A 16422-nucleotide genomic window follows, 5' to 3' on the forward strand; every position below is an offset into this window, starting at 1 on the left:
AGCCCAACCCAAGACCATCTCGAGGATCCTCGCTGTCCAATGAAAATTTCAAACATCAGGATGAAAAAAATGTCTTCAGGGATTTGTCTCTGCCATGACCCGGGTAATGTGTATATTCTTCACTTGAAAATTATGCAGAATTTCATTACATAAAAGACTGCAATAACTATTCTGTAACTATAATAAATCTCTGGACAACATTTAAAAAATCTGGAAATTTCACATAACATAATATAAATAATATTTCACATAAACTGTGCTTAAAATCTTTCCTGTTACAGTCTAAATAATATTAATAAAGTAATTATTTGTTGTAAGTGTAATTGTATTTCTAGTTTATTTTTTGCCTTCTTTAATGTTAATAAGGATACAATGATCTGTAGGGCTGTACATATAATAATTTTATAGACATATTTACAGTCGCGGGGGAGTGTGGGGGGAAGGTGCGAATTGTTTTCTTCTTGCGTGACAGAAAATAACTGAGAAGCACTGACTTATGGTGTCGGGGCAGGGGGCTGGAGACATGCTTCCGGATTGTCTACTGGTGAACAACAATTGGTCAGATGAAGTCTGCGTTTTTGTTTTTTTTTTTAGCTTTTCATCAATGTTTTTTTCTTTTTTTTTTTTATTCGCATTGACCGAAATTGATAGCCGTGGACCTATGGTTTCGTTCTGCTGTCACCATGGGGACTTTGGTTCAACTAACCAACTAATCCACCACCATCTCCCAAACTCACTGCTGTTGTTCTTCAATAAGGCACTTAAATTGGTGCCTTTATGTTGCCCCTCCTGCTCAAATGTTGCAATGTTATGTATCAAATCAAATATTATTCTCTGGAGGATGATGGCGAGTGATGGTGACTGGTGTGTCCGAGGATGAGCAACCAATGTCGGACACGGGGAGGGGGCGCGGGACCCCCCCTCAATGATGGTTGTCGAACTTTAACTTTTTCACGGGACTGGTTACGCCGGCCTCTGGAGGATGATGGCGAGTGATGGTGACTGGTGTGTCCGAGGATGAGCAACCAATGTCGGACACGGGGAGGGGGCGCGGGACCCCCCCCCCATGATGGTTGTCGAACTTTAACTTTCTCACGGGACTGGTTACGCCGGCCTCTGGAGGGGGAGGCCGGGTGACGCGCAACGGTGTGTCCGACGATGAACGCCCAATGTCGGACACGGGGAGGGCGGTGTGAGACACCCCCCCATGATGGATGTCGAACTTTAACTTTCTCACGGGACTGGTTACGCCGGCCTCTGGAGGATGATGGCGAGTGATGGTGACTGGTGTGTCCGAGGATGAGCAACCAATGTCGGACACGGGGAGGGGGCGCGAGACGCGAGAAGCTTCTGACGTGGCTGTCCTCCTCCTCCTCCTCCTCCGGCCGGAACTAGGCACGACCGTGCCGGCCGGACCCCGCACCCACAACGCACCACAGCACATTCTCACTGACCGATTGGCACTCGTGACCCGCCTTTGGGGGGCCCCTGCCGGCCTCACAGTTCTGAGGTCCTGGGTTCAATCCTGGACCCACCTGTGTGGAGTTTGCATGTTCACAGTTTTTTGTGTGTTTGTCAATGTTAGGTACAACAACAAAACCTACAGGATAGATGACATTGCTTGGGATCAAACACCCTGCAACACGTTTACAAGGAAGGACACAGACATCTCCTTCAAGAACTACTACAAAACTGTTGGTTGCCACAACAACGAGTCTCGAACTCCTGAAAGGGAGAAAAATTGATTAGTCACATTGACTGTTAATGTTGCATTGGCCGTTGAGAGCATTAGCGATGCACTTCAAGCAGTCACTCACATTTGAAAAATGTACGGGTGTGGTCAATCATGGTCGCAGATAAAGTTGTGGGTCTGATTAGGGATGGAATCTCAAGACCTTAACATAACTTGCTGGATTAATATAACGTAACTGTAAATTAAAAATAAAATAAACAAATTCATAACTAAAATAGAAAACAAAAATTTCAAATTCCGAAATGATAATTTCCAATTTCAACTGATATTAGTATAGCATGATATAAAACGGTATTTAAATGTTTTTTATCAATGAAAATTCTTGATCTGCCAAACTTTATCTGAAGAAAAGTTAAATGCACTGGCCTGTCAAGGAATAAAGATGAACGGTCTATACCCGCAATGTAATGAAGATGCTGAAAGTTTAGTTCAACATAATCGGTGCTCGTGGCAACAAGGTAGCGATACATTGGAACAAACATTCCTGTCGGCAATCATTATGTATTGTTGTGGGGTGGGGGGGATCGCATCGGGGGACTGCCGTAAATAGAAGGCTGTCTTGCTCGAACGCGCCTTTACGTGCATGCGCTCGACGTATTGGCCACACTTGAATCAAGCGACGAGGTGGATGGTAGTCTAACATCTTTTTTGGGGGCTTGTGGGGGCACGCCGTCACACTGTGTCACGATCGACGCATTGAGCACCCCTGGTGTAACTGGATTTCCTTTGACATGGCTCATTATGTTGATGACTTTCGCCGTAAATGCACTCGCAGTACGTGAAACAGCTCTGAACATGCGCTTTGGGCCTATCATCCGTGCATGCTCAGTATGGTTAACTTGCATTTCCTGTTTTCGGGTGAATACTGATTGTTTTAGAGCAGGCTTATTAACATTTATGAAATAAACACGAAAATTAATTTCAAGACTACACAAAATAAGTGACGTCTTTCAATATCGTTTTTTCTACTTGTAACAAATTTTCCGCGCGTGATTTTTTTGTGCTCGACTGCAGATTTGCGAGTGCGATGGCGCACGGGTGCCAACGCGCTCGTCAAATATGAGTCATATTTATAGACTAGTGTTGTAATCCATCTCAAAGTACAGTAGCAAAAATTGTCTTTCAATATTCTTGGAGGTTGGTGTTTGTTTTTCAATCTGTTAGCCATCTAATGTGTATGAATTATTTTTTAGAGATACGGTGTGGAAATCAAAGACAGCAATCAAGTTCTCCTGGTCAGCCACGTGAAGTGGCTTGCTCGAGGTCAAACACCTCCTGGACCAGCTTTGCTCATCCCAGAGCTTTGCTACCTCACAGGTTCACACCACAATACGCACGTCAAATTCTCTGAACTTGGTTGACACGTTGGTGATCCACAAATCCTGAACTTGACCCTCAGTCCTTGTGACAATTGGATTACCTCAAAAGAGCAATCAGACATTTATGTCTGAGTTTGTGAGCAAAGAACTTGTTCCAAACAGAAACTCCAAAAATGTGTTCCATAGTCATCAACTCACACTGTCACACTGCACATCATTTTTCTTTGAGGAGGAAAAGGTCTGGTTTCTTATTGGTTCAGCTTGTTTCTTTCTCAGCCCTGACTGACAAGATGCGAGCAGACTACACCATCATGAAGGACCTGAGTGCGCACACCAAACTGGTCCCAGAACAGAGGGCAGGACGCCTTCTCAGATTTTCGGAAAACATAAACAAGTGAGTGTCCTTGTGTTCTACTTGAGACCTGATTGGTTGTCAATTTTTCCCAACTGCTGTTACCCTCCAACCTTCATTTTCCGGTTAACTTATGACCCACCTTTATAAATGTGAACATTGAAGAAAACTATTATTCAAATAGAGGCTTTGAAATCTTTTTAAATTATTACTTGCATTCTAAATTTCATACCTACAAATTAACCTTGGGGCCAATTCTGGATACTCTCTGGTAAACAAGGTGTCGTTGACCTCGGCCTCGTACAGGGATCGTACGGGTCTGGGAATTTCTGCAATATCATGGGAAGAAACGGTGCCTTTTCCAGGTCTTGGAAAGTCCCGTAAATAAAAAAAACATTTGGCTTGGGTCAGGGAATATCATGGGATTTTCAGTCACTGTGCGTGATCGCACTCGCAAATCTGCACAGTGGAGCACGAAAAATCCCACGTGAAAAATTTGTTACGAGGAGAAATACAAAGACATTCACAGCGCACATGAAAACCGATCCAGTGAACCACAGCCTGACTCCCCCCCCCCACCTCCCCCAACACGGTCTCCTGATAGTTTACCTGACTCCGCCCCCTTCGGCTCTTAAACGGGTACACTCATACCACCGCTCAACATGCTGCTTGTGTTTACTCTCGATAATAATGGTAAAAGTAAAAAAAAAAAAAAGTGCTGTTGCTTTAATGAACGTTGGGGTAAACCAGGGGTTGTGGGTTCGTATCCCACTGGGGCCTCCATTCCTTGAGAAGGGTTGTGTCAGGAAGGGCATCCGGCATAAAAATTTTGCCAAACATATATGTGCGTTCATCTGAGATGACACGGTGTGGCAACTCCGTAAGGGTCAAGCCGAAAGAAACTTACAGGATGAGATGGTGTATAATGGTAAAATTCCACCCTGGCACAGCCTGATAGAGGATGAAAGCATAGACAATACAGTGCACAAAAAGGTAATTCTGTATTTTAAATATATGAGACCTCACAACATTGACCTTAAAACTGGTTGGTAGCATTATTTATCTTTCAACATGCATTGCTAAAGATATCCTGCAAACAATAATTCAGTTTTACACCAAGAAAAACAGAGATATCATTGTGGTTTTAAAACAAAAAGAAACAAGGTTGGATGCGACATTTAAAATTTACAGTTCATAGTTGGCTTGGTTTGGTTAGCAATGTATTTTATTTTTTGTTGACATTTTCATTGTAAGTTTTCAAAAACATGAAATTTTTCTTAATGTTTTGATGGGAATGTAAATGCTGTATTCTGAATCTTGGAATGAGGCATGGAACTTCAATGGATGACACTGATCTGACCACAGTGCGTCTGGTGTTGCTCACGGTGGTCAAAGGGGGCGCTCACGGCCTTAGTGTGTTTGCACAGACGCGTAAAAAATTAGAGGGAACGTTGGTTATAGGCAAGTTTGAAGCCCAAGGCTTGCTTGCACAAAGCCTTCGTAACTGAAGAGTACTCTTACCTTACAACACAACAGATAAGAAACCACTTATGAGCGTGCTTTACTGCCATGTTGTAGTGATAGGATAAGCAAACTCAAAGGCGAATGGCTTTGGAAAAGTATGCCCATGTCCCTGCCGATTACATGCAAAGCCAATCAGCTTCTTATCAACCATAATTACACTTGTAATTATGGTTTATATTTGTAATAACCCTAAATTTCACAGTCATTATGATGCACCTACTACATTGTTAAGCCTGGGCACTTATTAAGTGGCAACACACGGTCATATCGCTGTCTGCCATAACCAGTTAATCCAATATTAGTCATGGAATTTTGTATTGAGTAGCTGGAAAGTCATGGAAAATTCATGGAATTTTGATTCTCTGGAAGTGTAAGAACCCTGCTCGTAGCAGACATGTTGGTCTGAAACATCTGGATGGCCAACATCTGGATCATGTTTATGTGGACTGTCCCCTGAAGAATTTGTGTTTCAATTCAAGTTTTGTAAATATTGTCAGCTCAAAGTGCAGCTTGAAATCATGTCAGGCTACAAACAACAGACTTTCATTAATGAGAGAAATGAATACAACGCTATCCTTTTTTTTCCTGCATACATTTATTGAATAAATTCATAACTGCTACTTTTGGTCATTACGAACCGTGATGTGAAATTTTCAGACTAAGTGCTCATTGCACTTTTCACTTGACTTGGCAGGGACGCTGAAGTCCAGAGAGAGTTGGCGAAGTGGGGACTCAACTTTGACAAGCGGCTCCTCAGTCTGACTGGCAGAATCCTCCCACCAGAGAGGATTATCCAGGAATCAAGATCGGTAGAAAATGCTGGAATTGCGCATCTTTATTCTTGAGTTCAAATGGATCTTGACGCCTGTGTCCCTTAGTATGGTTGCAACCCTCGGACAGCTGAGTGGGCGAGAGAGATGCGTGGGTTGCCTTTAATTTCCTCTCCTCCTTTGCAAAACTGGGTGCTGCTCTACACTCGCCGGAACACCAGGGAAGCGCAAAGCCTCCTGGAGACTCTCTATAAAGTGGCAGGCCCACTTAGGATCTCCTTCCAAAAAGCGGTCATGTGAGGGCCATTCAAAGTCTCCAATAAGCCACAATGAACTACGGGATGTAGTTTAAATCCAACCTTTGCCTGTGTTTTTATTTTTCCTTCTCCTTTTTAGAACTGAGTATGAGGCCCCGGAGCTCAGTGGTTAGAGCACTTTTTTGGAAAACCAGGGATTGTGGGTTCGTATCCCACTGGGGCCTCCACTCCCTGAGAAGGGTTGCATCAGGAAGGGCATCCGGCGTAAAAATTGTAGCAAAAATATGTGCGTTCATCTGAGATGACATGCTGTGGCGACCCCGAAAGGGACAAGCTGAAAGAAACTTTTTAGAATTGAGTATGAAGATCATCAAGAGTCTCTGCTGAGAACACTGCAGCACAATGTTCAAGCTGAAACACAGATGGTTGGTGGCAAAATATGTTCAGCAGTTATTTCACAATAAGTTATGTATTGTTGCTCGGAGTCAGGTCTACATGTGTTTTGTGGACTTGGAGAAGGCATTCCACCATGTACCTCGGGGAGTCCTGTGGGGGGTTCTTCGTGAGTTTGGGGCACCGAACCCCTTGATACGAGCTGTTCGGTCCCTGTACGACCGCTGTCAGAGTTTGGTCCGCATCGTTTCCGGTGAGGGTTGGACTCCGCCAAGGCTGCCCCTTGTCACGATTTTGTTCATATGGAACAGAATTTTGTTATAACATTATTATTATAACAGTTATGGACAGAATTTGTAGGCGCAGCCGAGGTGTAGAGGGTGTCTGGTTTGGTGGCCTCAGCATCGCATTTCTGCTCTTTGCAGAAGATGTGGTTCTGTTGGCTTCATCAAGCCGTGATCTCCAGCTCTCACTGGAGCGATTCGCAGCCGAGTGCGAAACGGCTGGGATGAGAATCAGCACCTCCAAATGAAAGACTATGGTCCTCAGTTGGAAAAGGGGGGCGTGCCCTCTCCGGGTCGGGGATGAGATCCTGCCCCGGCTGGAGGAGTTCAAGTATCTTGGGGTCTTGTTCACGAGTCAGGGAAGAATGGAGCGGGAGATCAACAGACGGATCGGTGCAGCGTCTGCAGTGATGCGGACTTTGTATCGGTCCGTTGTGGTAAAGAGGGAGCTAAATCGAAAGGCAAAGCTCTCAGTTTACCAGTCAATCTACGTTCCTACCCTCACCTATGGGCCTGAGCTGTGGGCTGTGACCAAAAGAACAAGATCCCGGATACAAGCGGCCGAAATGAGTTTCTTCCGCAGGGTGTCTGGGCTCTCCCTTAGCGATAGGGTGAGAAGCTCTCGCATCTGGGAGGAGCTCAATGTCAAACCGCTACTCCTCCACATTGAGAGGAGACAGATGAGGTGGCTGGGGCATCTGATTCGGATGCCTCCCTGGTGAGGTGTTCCGGGCATGTCCCACCGGAAAGAGACCCCGAGGACGACCCAGGACACGCTGGAGAGATTATGTCTCTCGGCTGGGTTGAGAATTCCTTGGGATCCCTCCGTAAGAGCTGGGAGAACTGGCTGGGGAAAGGGAGGTCTGGGTATCCCTGCTGAAGCTACTTCCCCCGCGACCCAACCTGGAAAAGCGATAGATAATGGATGGATGGATGTTGCTATCAGTGGGGTAAATGTTTCCAAATATCTTCATAAATCAATTACTTTGACAAGTCAACTATCCATGTTAACTTGCAGTGAATGGGTTTTAAAATGAATCAAGCGAATTGAGAGATCTTCATTGCTGCTGTGTCACACTTGTTTGTAGGTGGTAGTGGTTCTTTCCAGCAACAGGAAGGACAAGTATGATTGTGTGAAGAAATACTTGTGCGTGGATTGTCCCACTCCCAGCCAGTGCGTTTTGGCTCGTACCCTCAGTCGACCTCAAGCCCTCATGACGATTGCCACCAAGATTGTGCTGCAGATGTCCTGCAAAATGGGAGGAGAGCTTTGGAGTGTGGAAATACCTGTAAGTCATGGGCACAAACTGGATTGTTGCGTGAGCCATACACAAAGGCTGGAATCACAAATGGGAAAATATGGAAATTTAATGTTTTTGGGGAACGACTGGACCCGACAGTTGAGGTCTTGCAATATACGAAGCACTAAAGCGTCAATGATTTTGATGTGTGCAGCTGAAGCAGCTGATGGTCGTGGGCATCGACTGCTACCACGATACTGCTGCCGGGAAAAGGTCCGTCGGTGTTCTGGTGGCCAGCCTCAATCAGAATATGAGCAGGTGTGGCAATCGAACTGAGACGCAATGCGTAGCTGTGACCTCTCCAATGTGTAACATTTGTTTTGTCTTTGTCAAGGTGGTACTCAAAGGTCAAACTGCAAAACAGAGGTCAGGAAATTATGGATGGACTGAAGATGGCCTTTGCTGGCGAGTTGAAAATCAAAATTTTGCACAAACTGTAAAATGAATGGAATTGCTGCTTTTACCCAAGATTTGTCTTGCAGGTGCGCTCAAGGAGTTTTACAAATTCAACCAATGCTTACCATCACGTGTCATTGTGTACCGCGACGGAGTGGGTGACGGCCAGCTGCACAATGTAGTCAACTATGAGGTGGCCCAGATCATCGGCTCCATAAAGTCGATGGGCCTAGACTACATGTGAGTGTTCCTCTGGGTGACTTATGAGTGAGTGTAGCGCTTTGAACTCTTTCGAAGCACCTCTCCATTTGGCCAGGCCCAAGCTGAGTGTGGTAGTGGTGAAGAAGAAAATCAATTGCAGGCTCTTTGAGCACACCAATGGAAAGATGCTCAACCCCCCCCCAGGGACTGTCGTCGACACTGAGGTCACTCGTCCAGAATGGTACGCGTTCAGTCCTTTTTCAGTTCTTTTTCTTAGTGAGGATCAGAATTTGTTTGACTATATTGGTTGGTTATGTTTTTTGAATTGATTCGCCAGGTATGACTTCTACCTTGTGAGCACGGCAGTCAACTATGGAAGTATCTCGCCGACCCACTACAATGTCGTGTACGACACCAGTGGACTGAAGCCTGACCATATGCAACGGCTCACATTTAAACTCTGCCACATGTACTACAACTGGCAGGTAAATTACCTTTTGAGACGTAAATTTTATATTCTTCAATGGCTGTAGCTTAGCTTAAGACGTCTTTCTCAACCCTCCAAGGGCAGACAGTGGTATTGTGTCTAAAGCAGATAAGTAACTGGTTGAGCCAAAATGTTTTTCAACTAAACCACAACAAAACTGAGAATTGGTTTTGGCAATAAAGAAAAGTGAATTGCTGTGAGTCAAATAGATTCTGACCTGACTTTCAACAGTCATATAAAATCAATCACAAACACTGTCTTTTTCTATGTGAAGAACATATCTAGAGTGAAGGCTTGTATGTGTCAAGGAGACCAGCAGAAGCATCCATGCTTTAATCTCAAGTAAACTTGACTATTGTAATGGTCTTCTGAAAGACCTCCCCAAAAAGATCATTAAAGAGCTGCAGCTCATTCAGAATGCTGCAGCTCGGGTTCTGGGCAGAACAAGGCTTTCAGAGCATATAACGCCAATTCTAAAGTCCTTTACACTGGTTTCCAATCAACTTTAGAATATATTTTCAAGTATAGGTATCCACCTAAATAATGAACGATAATATTGTGTACATTTTGAAAACAGAATAGCATTTATTTATAGATCTACTATATATATTTCATTCATAATATAATTTATTTAACTTGAACGTTTAAAATTGGTCATTGTGGTTGCAGACCCCTGACTGTTTTTCAGTCTTTTTTGCATTCAGTCAAATCACGTCTGTGTAAATTCGGACGCACCGCGCAAAAACCCGGAAATAACATAGCGCGGCCGCGATCAGCTAACCCACGATACGCGTTTTTATTGTGTTTCACGCAGCCTCTATGTAAACGTGGGAAAAATTTATTTGGTTTTTGAACAAATCGGTTCTGGAACGGATTGTGGTGGAGAACCGAGGTTGTACTGTATATTCCTAAAATATTGATACAATGTAGTCAAACGGTCCCTTTTGAATTGTTTTTAGGGGATCATCGCAGTCCCTGCTCCATGCCAGTATGCTCACAAGTTGGCCTTTCTTGTGGGTCAAAGCCTCCACAGGGAGCCCAGCATGGAGCTGGATGACCTCTTGTTTTATTTGTGAAGGAAGAAATCTTTTTCTTTTCTGCTTGCTGTTGCTTGCTTATTGTGAAAACGAGTTAACTGTGGAGAGTCACAAGTTTTTCTCGTTTTTAACCTTCAAAATTTTATGTTAATAATGCTGTTGTCGTATTTGCATTTGTTCCAAAATAAATTTATTTTAAAAAGATTGCACATGCACCCAGGAATTTGTTTGCATCCATCAATTTGTAACTCGTACTGTGGTATAACACCAAAAAATATTCATTCACTCATCGGCTGATGATTATCATAAAGCAAGTTCACATTGCATTGGCTTCACAGTTCTGACAACCCAGGTTTGATCCCAACCCAGCCCAGCCTGTGTGGAATTTGCATGTTCTCCCTGTGCCTGCGTGGGTTTTCTCCGGGCACTCCGGTTTCCTCCCACATCCCCAGAACTTGCAACAGTGATTGGACACTCTAAATTACCCTGAGGTGTGATTGTAAGTGCGGCTGTTTGTCTCCATGTGCCCTGCGATTGGCTGGCAACCAGTTCTGCCCGTTGACAGTTGGGATAGGCTCCAGCATGCCCCGTGACCCTTGTGAGGATAAGCGGTAAAAAAAATGGATGGATAGCTGACATTGCAAACTAAAAGGTCTTCAAGACACAATGGGGAGCACTGCAGTTTCAAAATTAAGTTCATTTGCGAAAGAGCAACAGGGGAAAAAAAAGAATGAAATGAGGACAATATTAAAATTTCTCAGTATCCCAAAACTAAACATGTAGGTCAGAAGAGGAATCATTTGGTTTGATCCATTAAAAATGCCTTATGAAAAGTCAAAATGGTGACTTTCTGCTTCAAGTCTATGCGTGTATTTCTTTCAGCGTGTCCCGTTAGGGGTTGGCACAGCGTGTCATCTCAGATGAACGCTCAAATTTGTTTGGCAGTTTTTTTTTTTTTTTTTTTTTTTTACCCCAGATGCCCTTCTTGACACAACCCCTCCATATTTATCCGGGGAGAGAGCTAGAGTCTATCCCAGCTAACTTCGGGCAAAAGCAGATTTACAAGCCAAACTGGTATGAACAGGGATGATATCGACACCATCGAATCGATCCCAGGCAGCCTGCACCAAAGGCAGGAATCTGTACCACAACACCATCAGGGACTTATTCTGCTTATTGTTGTGCAAGTGCATCATCTTAAAGCAGGAAGTTAAAGAGCAACTGATTCTCATTTGCACCACTCTGTGATGTCCAGATGATCAGTAAATTGGGCCTCCGTAACATCTACAATCTCTTCTGTATCTGAGAGGGGGATGAGTGGACAACCACCTTAATACCTTCTTTGGACACTTCGAGTATGCAATTCGGTTTAACCGATGTTCCCGCAGATTTTCAAACATGAATCACTGATTTCCTCTGAGATGTGTTCGACTTTGTGTGTGTGTGTGTGTGTGTGTGTGTGTGTGTGTGTGTGTCTGTGTGTGTGTCTGTGTGTGTGTGTGTGTGTGTGTGCGCGCGCCAGGTGAATAGCTCATCATGTGTTTACCTCTCGGTCAGGGGTCGGGAACCTTTTCGACTGAGAGAGCCATAAATGCCAAATATTTTAAAACGTAATTTCAAAAGAGCCATGCAATATTTAAAAAGCTAAATACATGTCTATTTGCGCATTTATGTAGACCTAACAATTTTAGAGTACAATAAAGTCTCTGAATTCTTTTAAATAACATTATGATCTTGCTAACCAATCATGACAAAATCACTTCTTACCATTAATGCGACTTCAGGGGCTTCCTGGTTTTGCTAATGGGTTGATCTTCTGTTTTATACGTTGTCAAATTAAGCTTCACGCAGGTGTTGAGATTTCCATCTGTTAATCGTGAACGTAATTCAATTTGATTTTCCATCATGCGGGTAGGATTATGAACTGTTCTCGCCGACAAAGGCGTGTCTTTTATTTGTTTGATTATCTTGTCTTTATGCGAAGTTGGCAAAATGTTGATTGGCAACGTTGAGGATGAATGCTTTGGCATACTCCCCATCTGTGAAATTTAAACACACACCAAAACCCTCCATTTCCACAAAGGCTGTCCAGTCTTGTTGAAAACTTCGGGACCTTTGTTAAAAGCGTTTCCATAATTAGTTGTTATGACGCGATCAACGTTAGACACTTATGCACCTCTGGATATCAACGACCACGCAAAAACTTCGGCAACCCACTAGGCCAAACTGTCTCTACGTCATTTGTGTTGCCTCCCACACGGAACGACGGAAACCCCACTAGGACAAACCTCTGTACGACAGAAATCACATGTACAGAATGTCATTATGAGAGCTCCGCGAGCCAGATGGAACCACCAAAAGAGCCAGGTATGGCTCGCGAGCCATAGGTTCCCGAGCCTGCTCTAGGAGAAAGTTCCCCGTACGTTTGTCACACATGTTTGACAGGTTGTTGTGGCCAAGTGGTTAAGGCGATGGGCTCGAAATGCATTGGGGTCTCCCTGCGTAGGTTTGATTCCTGCCAACAACGCAACTGTAAGCTTTTAGTTTGGGATCAGTTCAAGTCATGAGGTCAGTGGTGTGTTCTGGGAGAACATTTGCCTGTTGAAATGCAGTATCATCAAATATATTTTAGCTTTACTGCTACTGTATATTTGCATGATAAAATGCAGCATACAAATACAAATACTGGAGCCTCAAGGCGATACAACACAATCCAGCGACGGTACCGGACAATCAAACATTAGAAGAAAACACACCAACAAGAATATGGAAGACAGGAAAAACATTACGAGAAAATCTGACAAAACAAACTCTAGAACAATACACACCACAATAAAGATAATAAAGCAAGTACTAGACACTCAGCAATAATGGATGATACAAACAAACCTGATGGTATAAGACGATACAAATTGATTCAAAGACGATCTAGAGTCGATACAAGGCACGATCGAGACAAGATGATCAGAGACAATCTGACAATCCAGCCTTATAAAAAACCAAAACAAAACAATACACAACACAGGATGATGCACAAACAGAAACTAGAAACAATATGTGAAGTAAGGCTACACTGTATGTGATTGTGTGTGGGCCACACACCCCGTGTTGTGTTTATCATAACTATAAGGAGGAGAGAATCTGACCACAAACTGAGCAGGGAAAAGGTTTCTCTTCAGTAAGTCTTCTCATTTCATTTGCTTTTTTCCTCAAAGAGAAAATTTCCATCGTTTACGTCAGTGTGGCATGTGATATCACGCTTGGACTTTTTTCATGTCGTCATCAGTGAGGAGAGTGTGACATCATGTCATCACAATCTGATATTGGAGCTGCTCGTGATCCTCCAGAGTCCCTCACCTTTGCAGTTTTTCACTTTGGTCATTTGGCTCAGGCCACATTTGCTTGAGGTTGAGAGCATTTTATTAATGGAAGGTTCCCAATGGTTGAAAGACATTCATTTCTTTTTGATGGGGAAAAAGGATTTAATATACTGTACAAGCAAATTGAGTCATATTCATTGTTTGAACAAATGTCATTTATTAAAGATCACAGATACAATTAACATTCTACTACTCCAAATTCCAGTCTCATTTCAATCAATTATTTGCACATTTGATGTTGCCATCACGAAAACATTGGACAAAATCCATAGTGTTGAAAGTATGAGTCATGAAGAGGCTCGAGGGTGGACCCAAATGCTCGACTCCAGAGGCAAGCACGTAGAGTACAAAAGCCTTTATTCAGTCCGAGGTCTATGATCAGCAAGTCAGTCCGTAAGAGCAGCAGTAGCAGAAGAGGCAGGCTTACTTGGATGGTCCGGGGCCAGGCGAGGGTCGGTACACAGCAGGTCAGGTATACAGGAGAACGTTCAAAGCAGGCGAAGGTCGGTACACACGGATTGTCGATCAGGGATACGAGAGTGCTGGAATGGGACATGAAGCTCAACGATCTGGCGGCGGACTAGTTGTCCCCCGTGTCCTATAAGTACCGCGTGTACTTAGCCCAAACTAGGGTGCAGGTGTGTGTCAATTTGACCCCTCCATGGATATTGCGCAATCTGCGTCACTGACCAATCAGAGGCCAGAGATCTGCATAAACCACGCCTCTTTTTGCTCCCGCCATTTTCTCAGACAACATTGCATGGTCCAGTATAGGTTTTGTGAGCGTTTTATCGCGTATTTGGGTTATTTAACAATAAATATGGTTAAGAGGTGTAGTCACGGACTTTGTAATAGTGACGACAGGTATCCTGAAAAGCTAGTTGGTGGAGTTCAATTCGTACCCTTTCCAAAACCGAAGACCCAGTACGAAAAAGGGTCAGACCCCTCCGTACAGGGCACTTAACCACGCCTCCTGAAGTGACGTCACGCCACGTGCGCTGACGTCAGACAAACAATTAGCAAAAATATCAGCGCAGGAATAAAAAAATAGAGCGAAACTGTCCAATTTACCTGCTGATTTCTCACTCGCATTCTTAGCTAACAGTGAAATATCGTTGAAAAGCAGACAGCAGGGCTTCAAGTATTTCAGCGAAGGGTATTTCAATGGTATTTACATGCATATCGACGGAGAAACCATTGATATTAGCGCGAGATCTTTCCAGAGTCAGAGGAAGACCGAGAAGCCACATAATATAATATATTATAACCCAAAGACTAATTCGTCATTGACAGTTTCCTATTTTCGTGTTACATATCACACTTGTGTGCAGAATCTGTATATGTATCTGTATAGCCGTTTCTGAACCGCCGTATGACGGAAAAGAAGGCGAGGCTTGATTTACGAGTTGTTTTTCTCGTTTTCTTTGTGTAACGTCACGCGCTCCCCTCAATAATTATTCTTGAATTAGTGCCTAACCTACGCAAGTCCCGACCGAGTACGACAATCACTACTTTAGTGTCCTCAAACATCCTTCCTTCAGTCTTGGTGTCTTGGTGCACATCGAAGGCTTTTAGGACTCGCTAGTCCGGTTTAGCTTAGCTCGCTAGCCGCCAACAACGAGACACGTTTGTGCAGTCAGATCATCACAAAATATCGCTCAACACAGATCAAGTGTGACAATCATTCACACGTAGCTATATTATGCAAGCGAAGAACTGCTAATTCATTAATATGAGACATGTATTGAAAATAAAATATAGGGCTTACCTTCGTGCAAACAAAGTTCGGTTTAGCTTAGCTCGCTAGCCGCCAACAAAGAGACACGTTTGTGCAGTCAGGTCCTCGCAAAGTATCGCTCAACACAGATCAAGTGTGTCAATCATTCACACGTAGCTATGTTATGCAAGTGAAGAACTGCTAATTCATTTATATGAGACATGTATTGAAAATCAAATATAGGGCTTACCTTTGTGCAAACATATCTGTTCCGGTTGATGGATTCAGTTGATCATGCAGTCTTCCTCAAAGTTTTATCCATCAAAGACATTTTTCGAACTCGGTCTTCTGTTCCGGTTGATTTTAGATGGATTCAGTTGATCATGCCGTCTTCCACAAAGTTTGATCCATCGAAGACATTTTTCATATTGGGTCTTCGGTTTTGGAAAGGGTACGACTTGAACTCCACCAACTAGCCTTTCAGGATACCTGTCGTCATTATTATAAAGTCCGTGACTACAACTCTTAACCATATCTATTGTTAAAGAACCCAAATACGCGATAAAACGCCAACAGAAGCTATACTGGACCATCCAGCCAGCGTTGTCTGAGATTTGAGTCTGAGATTATGCAGATCTCTGCAGATCAGATCTCATCAACCACTTGATGACGCCATAGCACAAATAAAGCACCATGAAGCTTTGACCCGTGTGGAAATTAATTGGCTGCAAGGCTTCATTTGGGCAGTCATCTTATCCATTGCACCGTTTGCCTCACTGTGGCTGAAAGCCCCACTCAACTTATCTTAAGGACTGTCACTGTCCCACACAAATTTCAATCCTCAGGACTAAAAAAAATTACTCCAGGGATTTGGTCCTGCTGTGATTCAGATTTGAACCAGGGTTGCTGCAGCCACAATGGAGAGTACTCACCACTATATAATCACACAGGTACAGGACAAACATGCAAACTCCAAACACGCGGGAATGGGGTTGAACCCATGTTCTCAGAACTGTGAGCCCAATGCTCTACAGCCGCAAGCAAGAAAATAAAGCTTGTTTCCACACGGTCTCGAACAGGGGACTTTTCACATGTCAGGCAGACGTGATAACCACTACACTACGGAAACCACCACGCTGTGCTGTTGAAAGATGAAAGATGAAACTCGACATCACAGAATCATTTTTTTTTAAACAGAATAAACAAGTTTTCAGGGATGACTAAACTTAAATTTAAAATTAAATTTAAATC

General features: G+C 43.6%; 2 protein-coding genes, 1 long non-coding RNA gene and 1 other non-coding gene across 4 annotated transcripts in view; 3 read left to right on the forward strand and 1 right to left on the reverse strand.

Moving 5' to 3' along the window:
- LOC133493816 (zinc finger protein OZF-like) overlaps positions 1-16422 on the reverse strand; it is a 53771-nt gene that overhangs the window by 11906 nt on the left and 25443 nt on the right. The window lies entirely within an intron of this gene.
- LOC133493841 (uncharacterized) overlaps positions 1-16422 on the forward strand; it is a 150738-nt gene that overhangs the window by 946 nt on the left and 133370 nt on the right. The gene's annotated exons all lie outside the window — the stretch shown is intronic.
- Positions 1263-10279, forward strand: piwil1 (piwi-like RNA-mediated gene silencing 1). Its single transcript, XM_061807748.1, has 13 exons — positions 1263-1694; positions 2947-3070; positions 3349-3466; positions 5643-5757; positions 5827-6014; positions 6328-6400; positions 7741-7941; positions 8108-8211; positions 8288-8358; positions 8436-8589; positions 8666-8791; positions 8888-9035; positions 9997-10279. Exons 1-13 carry the CDS (start codon positions 1278-1280, stop codon positions 10111-10113), a joined length of 1956 nt encoding a protein of 651 aa, XP_061663732.1. The 5' UTR covers positions 1263-1277; the 3' UTR covers positions 10114-10279.
- trnas-cga (transfer RNA serine (anticodon CGA)) lies at positions 12520-12601 on the forward strand. Its single transcript has one exon. It is a non-coding gene; the product is annotated as a tRNA-Ser (tRNA).

This window comes from Syngnathoides biaculeatus, chromosome 20 (assembly GCF_019802595.1).
Source record: "Syngnathoides biaculeatus isolate LvHL_M chromosome 20, ASM1980259v1, whole genome shotgun sequence".
NCBI lineage: Eukaryota > Metazoa > Chordata > Actinopteri > Syngnathiformes > Syngnathidae > Syngnathoides > Syngnathoides biaculeatus.